This window comes from Scatophagus argus, chromosome 20, assembly GCF_020382885.2.
Source record: "Scatophagus argus isolate fScaArg1 chromosome 20, fScaArg1.pri, whole genome shotgun sequence".
Lineage (NCBI taxonomy): Eukaryota > Metazoa > Chordata > Actinopteri > Scatophagidae > Scatophagus > Scatophagus argus.
Window position 1 is genome coordinate 11,093,006 of NC_058512.1, and position 7,167 is coordinate 11,100,172.

The 7,167-nt window shown below is 43.0% G+C and overlaps 1 protein-coding gene across 2 annotated transcripts; it reads right to left on the minus strand.

Moving 5' to 3' along the window:
• Positions 1–1,017: 1,017 nt before the first annotated feature.
• nrarpa (NOTCH regulated ankyrin repeat protein a) lies at positions 1,018–6,712 on the minus strand. 2 transcript variants are annotated; one of them, XM_046375843.1, is made up of 3 exons: positions 5,435–6,712; positions 4,423–5,245; positions 1,018–2,089 (listed from the first exon to the last, which is right to left on the minus strand). In XM_046375843.1, exon 2 carries the CDS (start codon positions 4,776–4,778, stop codon positions 4,440–4,442), a length of 339 nt encoding a protein of 112 aa, XP_046231799.1. In that variant the 5' UTR covers positions 4,779–5,245; positions 5,435–6,712; the 3' UTR covers positions 1,018–2,089; positions 4,423–4,439. The 2 variants fall into 2 exon arrangements, with proteins under 2 accessions (XP_046231799.1, XP_046231798.1); XM_046375842.1 differs by lacking the exon at positions 1,018–2,089 and having other exon boundaries at positions 4,348–5,245; positions 5,435–6,696.
• Between the last annotated feature and the right edge of the window lie 455 nt (positions 6,713–7,167).

Here is a 7,167-nt window from a genome sequence, read left to right on the forward strand (position 1 = left end):
GTCTGACATGTAGAAAGATGTACTGTCATGTTGCTTTTTCCCACGACCCTCCCACAGCCATGCAATATCAGTTGCAGCTCAGCATTTCCATGAAACGAGGAGAACATGACTCAATGAAAGGTTTCTTTTAAAATAAACAGGTGCTGAGACTTATGAGTACAATGTAAAAAACAAATTTTGCAGAGCTGCACTTTTGATCAAACTCTGCAAAGCTTTAAACCTTAACTATAAAAATCAGAGCAACTCTTTTTGGCCAGCATATGAGACACACTTGACACAGTGTTTCCCAACCATTTCCAGTTCCAAATGAAGCCTTGTTCCAGTTTTTGACTCATGACCGGTCTAAATGAAGTGAGAATGGTTAACAGTTTAACCAACCATTTACGGGGCCATTTAATGCATCATTACAGGAGGCCAGAGGCTTCAGGGTACATATTTCACAAGAATCACAGAAACAGACATAAAAAATAACAAGCATGGCTGGTTCCCCTTCCAACAAATCGGCAGAGCCATCTTTAGAAGCTTATGAGAAGGGTTTACTGAAATGAAATGGACAAAGTTAATGTGAGAAAAAGTATATGGATAATGAGTAAAAGACATATTGTAGTGAGAGGCGAAGGCAGGTTGTTGGCAGAGAGCTGAATTGTAGTGCAGGGACTGGGCCTCAGAGAGCACAAGAGAGGAGTGTGTGTTGGAAAGTTTTTGAGTGTGTGGGGGTAACATAAAACCAGCTCTCCCACAACACACACAGGGGAGGGGTCCCTTCTTTAAACTGAGCCTACCCACAATGCAGTGGGCTCTTTTATCCCGGCAGTGAAAGGATGAGGCCAGATGAATGACAAAAGGAGAGAATGGGGATCTGGGTTGGGCCCGGCTTGGAAGACAGGGGAGGGAGAGGAGTGAGAGGAGGGTAGGGGTGTGTTTCCCAAACCAACCTTTTCTATGAAAATTGCAGGAGGAGGACGAGAAGAAGAAGAAGAAGGGGTAGATTTTGCTTGGGAGATGAGAAAGAAATGTATGCATACACAGAGAATTTGAGTTTAATGATTTCTTTACTGGCTTGTACACAAACGTACAAAAATAATACAGCACTCATCTCCACATGACATCACGTCATCATCACAGTGTTACAAACGTTCAAAAATAAAAGAATACAAACAAAAACAAACAAAACCAAAAATCAAACATGATGGAACATCTGCATCACTCATGAAAATCAGCTGTTTCCTCTCGCTTGAAATGAAGCAAGACCAGAAACACAACTTGGTCCAAAGAAGTCAGCACTTTTTTCTATTTTTTTTTTAAAAAATCATCTCACTCATGTACACCAATCCGGCGGCTGGCTCCTTACGTCATAAATGTTATGACCCTGGTAAGCCAAACAACCACACAACCGTGCAATTTTTAATCATGTTACAATGATCTTACCATCAAATGTATTATTCCCCTTTCAAATAAACAGGAAGACAGCACTTCAGAAAAGAAAGTGCCCCAAGATGTCATCATCATCATCATCATCATCAGCGTCGATATATATATCCATTATGTATATATACATACACCCAATCACAGAGATACACGCATCTTTGTTAAAAAACATCATGTTTTTTCCACAAAGTAACACACACATTAGGACATTATCACCTGGAGCATATATTTATACAATAGTATTTTGTTGTGTTTGTTTTTTTCTATTCAGAAAAAAATTCAAATGTTGACACATAAAAGCCAACTTTTCAACAACAGTCATCAGTGCAATATTCAAAAAAAAAAGAAAAAAAAAAGAAAAAAGAAAGAAAAACAAAACAAAAACACCCATCAAGTTTAAGACAAGCGATGCATATTTCATTTGTTGCCTGATACCAATCTAATACCTTGATGTAGTGGATCTATTGCTTCAGTTACTTGTGGTTGTTTCCAGGTTTTAAATGGGAAGATGTCAGCGACACAGGGAGGTCTCATGAGAGGCACACACACACACACACACTTCATTTAAAACACACACACACACACCCTTAACAGCTTCTCATGAAGTGAGCCGGTGCTGCTGTGAAGCTTCTATACAACTGTTGGCCATTTGAGCAGTAGGCTTAAAAAAAAAAAAAAATAACATTAACATTAAAAAAGGAAAAAAAACAAAAACCAAAACAAAACAACATACAAGCAGCATTGATACAAATGTTAGGGTGCCATGACTTTCAAAATGCAGCAGGCAAGTTTATGAAACCAATTTTCTTCCTTTTCTGTGACATCCTGCAACAGTCATGTGTTGTTGTTCTTTTTTTTTCTTAAGTCTTCATCGTCCAACAGTAATAGGGTCCTGCTCAGTAGTCGTAACTATTCCAAAGCCTTGGCTCCTGCAGTTACCCCGTACAAACACTGGGGGCGCACAAGGCTCCGCATTTTTGTGCAATAAAACTCTCTGCATTTATAAGTCATGAAATACAATTCCATTTTTTTTTGTATGACTGAAAAAATATAGAAATAAACGACCATACTAGCTGATGAAGACAGACAGACAGAGAAAGAGAGAGACAAACAGAGACAGTGGAGGTTTATAGGGTAAACATGCAACAATGGCAGTGTGTGACAGACACATGCACACACACACACACAGATAGAGAGAGGGAGAGAGAGAGAGAACCACAGACTCCCTTGCAGAAAAGGCAAGACGATGCTTTGCTTGTCAGAATTGGTTTGGTTGTAGTGTAGAATAAACTGTCCCGACTGAGGATGCAGGAATTGGGTTCATTGCATCTTTTTCTACTGAAGTCCATCATGTCTGCCAGGCTAAATTGCCAAACAAAAAGAAAAGAAAAAAAAAGAGAGAGAGAGAAGAAAACATACTGGCATGCATCACAGACAAATTGTGAATCTCTTCAAACTCCAGACAACGTGGCAGAGTGGTGAGGGAGAGAGAGCTGAACAACTTGAGAATACTTTATAGACGAGGTAGCTGGCAAAAGGCAACCAAACAAAGTCCTTTTAAAGGAAAAGGAGGGGACAGGGGGTGTCCTCTTGAGGGGGTATAGCGGAGGGGTTTTCTGGGGGGGGTGATGGTGGTGGTGAGGGGAGTGGCAGGTATACCTTCACACGGGACAGTTTATACTACGAGTCTGAAGCAGCTTGAGTCACCCTAGATATTCTTACACGTATAGATTACTCATAGATCAATTACAGAACCACAACATATCTAAAAAAAAATGCATCTTCTCAATGTACCTTCATAAATTAAAAAAAACAAAACAAAACAAAAAAAAACCCAGCCTGCTTTCACAGTGATGACTAGGATGTTAATAAAATACTGAAAGGAGATTATAAAGTGAATTCCAAATGCGATTTTTTTTTTATACAAAGCAGAAAGCAGCGGTTTTTTTAATAACACATTGACCACTGGCGAAGTGGTCGCACTGGCTTGAACAGATGGACGCCAGCACAGCAAGATCTGCAGAGCGCATTCAGCTACTGTCTCTTCTTTCTTTCTTTCTTTCTTTTTCAAATACAGAAACAAAGTAAAGCTATTGTGTACAGTACTTCACAACAATGATGGAGTCGATTGTTGTTTCATAATGATTACACATCTGAAAGCGTGTTGGATAGCCATAATGCCGCTCTTTGAGTAAAAAAAAAAAAAGAGAGAAAAAAAACAACAACAACAATAATAAAAAAAAACAAACAAACAGAAAAAAACGAATGAATGAATTAAAGAAAATAGACCTCTGGTGGCCAACAAAGGGCAACCCTTCTTCTCTTGTTCATGTGTCTTCCCTTTCAGATATTCCAGCATGCAGCCAAGTAGCATCAAGTGCCGTGTTTCATATAAAATAACTTAAAAGGGGTTTTACAAGACTGAACAATGAGGAGCAACAGGTCAACTCTGATGCCCCCCTCCCACAAAGAAACTATTCAACTGTACTGGGGATGGGAGAGAGAGAGAGAGAGAGAGAGAGAGAGAGAGAGAGAGAGAGAGAGAGAGAGAGAGAGAGAGAGAGAGAGAGAGGAAAACTGGGCCAACTGCACTCTGGAGTCCAAACACACACACATGTGATACACAGACACTGGCTTCTTTTATAGTGGACGACAAGATCTAGCAAACACATTCAAGAGGAAAGCTTTAGTACCAACAAACTCACCGAAATGGCGTTTCTTTTGTTAAAGGTTCGTGTTGAAGCGCTGTGTATGAACCATGCGGTGCTCCACTCGGGAGTGCACGGAGGGCCCCGTTTGGTTTACAATGAGGGAACAATATTGTGCAGGCCTATTCTTATTTTCCTTTTCTATATAATTTGGCACAACTATGTAGATAATGGCAGTTCTGTTTGCTTTTACAAAAGCCTAGCTTTCCCGTGTGCTGCAATTTTATTTTCCACTTGTTGTATTGTACATTTTTTATTTTTTTTTGTTGTAATTTTCTTGTTTTACCTGACAGCAGAGACAGATCACCGGGCGCCAGAGGAGTACTTGGCCTTGGTGATGAGGTATAGCACAATGTCTTGGTGGCCCCCGAAGGCGGCGATGTGTAAAGCGCTCCACCCTTCCCTGTTGGCCAGCCGGATATCTGCACCAAACTTCACCAGCAGTTTTACCAGCTCCAGGTTGCCGTCAATGACAGACTGGTGTAGGGCCGTCTGTCCTTCTGGCCCGAAGGAGTTGACGTTGAACTCGCAGTTTGTCATGTTCTGCAGCAACGAGTGCAACTCCTTGGTGTTGCCCTTCTTCACCGCCTCCTGGAAAACTCTTTGCGGCGCGGAGCAAGTCGACACATCCGCCTGGCTCATGGCTGCAGCTCGCTGGAGGGTGGGGAACCAGTAATCCTGCCTCGGCCCTAAAGCTGATAATAATCGTCTTCTCCCTGTTGAGGTGTCTCTGGTCTGGTGACAATGCCACAATTATACTGGATTATAGCCAGTTAATAAGGCACTTTAAAGTACTAAAACAGAAAAAATGAGCACTGTATATATCCCAAAAAGGACAAGAGAGGAAATAACACACGTGGTGTGAAAAAATGTTAATATTTGAGAGATCCTAAAATCCCTAAAACATAAAAAAGGGTGCTCTCAAGCGATCCAGGGGTCTCTAGATGTAGTTCCCCCTACTCCGTAGCAGCAGCAGGTAGCCTGTAGCAGGGGATGGAGTATGACCACTATCTCCACAGGACAGTCTCCGCAGGTTTTCCTTGAACAGTCCGACCTGTTTCCTGGCTACACGTCCCGGCTATATGTCGCTGCTCATGTGGCCAGAGTGTCTGGGAAAGACAAAAAAAAAAACAACAGAAGTCCGCATGAATCCCGACTGCGAGAGAGACCACACATTCCGCCACATCCAAGAGTCAGAGAGGAGACCCCCGTGCGCACAAGTTTACGCATGGACACACGCTTGATTTTTGTCACTTAACATGTCTGGAAATGGAATCCGATGCAGATATGCAACTTACCTGTGACAGATGGACGGGTCCGTAGCGATGAAAACGATACAAATCCACCGTGGCCCGGTTTGTGTCCTCCGCGGGGTCCGTATGAGTCTCTGCCTTGCGCTGCGCTATGGGGGAATCTTTTACGCGTCCTTTATTTGCATGACAATACCATCCCAAAGAATCAACTGTGGAGGAATGGGCGGAAACCCGGGGAGGTTATAGGCTGCCGGCTCGGCTAGGGGGAGGGATCAGGGTCCTGTGAATCTGCAGGGGGGGGCGTGGTTTCAGAGGGGGGAGCCAAATGTTTCTGCAGAAATATTAAACAAGCCGCCCGCAGCAATATTACGGTGAGCTCTGTATCCGATCTCCTGAACCCGACCCCGGGAAGCAGACTGAAAGCTAGAGGCATGGTGCTGCCAGAGCTATAAACTGCTGAGAAAGCGGGCACGTTGTAAAGGATCATCCACTGGATTAACGGCAACAGGAACGTGAAACAAAACTCTCATCAAACTTGGTGACTGAAGAGCATTGGAGAGGATATTTTTAAATAGCAACACAGAGTCTATAGAAATAAAATCACACAGCCACTTTATTTAAAACACGACGTCCCACATCAGTGAGCTACCTTTACGCGGAGTTAAAATGTAATGCATGTTGTACTTTGATTCTCTTAGCAAAATTTGCGGAAAGGCGATTGTACCATCTCACCTCAGTCCCTAATTTAACTTGCTATAAGGAAAGCAAAATTCAAAAGGTGCTGATAATGATACACTATCCAAGACAGGGTGGGGTTACAGCTATGTGCTGCTGTTGGAGTCGTACGCGGCCCAGCTTTCTCCACAGCTACCCTGTAGACCGTACGGCGGCTCAGCGATGACCGAGTGTCAGTGAAACCTTTAGTTAACCTGTGCGCAAATGTGAAACAAAAAAAATGAACAAACGTGAGCTTTCAGATTTGCTCGTGGGTAAAGTTAAAAGCAGGATGTAAAGAGCTTTACTGCCCAAAAGGTTAAATACATATGGTCTTAAGGGCCACTGTCTGTAAAACCTCAGAGTCGGTGCGCTCTCTCAGACCTCCGAACCAAATGGGAAGGACAGTAAAATAAAAACCCCCAAACGGTCGTACCCCTCCATATAAAACACCTCCGAGGAGGAGATTATGGGTGGCTGTTTAAATCATAAACTGCGGATATATTCCAGTTGTTTCTAAATGACTAGACTGTAACAAAAGCCCTGCGCTACTTCCTTTTTGCAACTGAAAAGACGTGACGCTGAGCGCAGATTGACACGCCGCTCAGCCCCCCCACCACCACCACCACCACCGTGGGAACTGGGTGCCTGTGTGTGTGTGAGAAAGAGAGAAGGTACAGATATCGCTAGATAAAAACACACATTGACAGAAAGAATGCATGTGAAAGTGACAGATGGATAGATTGAGGGATAAATATGTGGAAACCACACCAGGTACATCTCAGCCTCTCTCGGGCCGTTTGCTCCGTTTGGCGGCCTGCAGGCCTACTTCATCTCATCTGTGTAACACTTTATAAACTGCTCTCCGCTCTGATGGTTTGGTGGCTTTGACACTGTCCTCTTTTCCCACACTCTGAACTGTACATTTGGCGCACCTCTGAGGCTGCATCTGTTTACACGGGTGTGAGCTTGTGCATATGTGAGTCAAGTGTGGGAGAGACAGTAATAGAAATCCCACACATGAAGGTCATGACCTATTTTATTCAATCTATAAAAGTGTATAT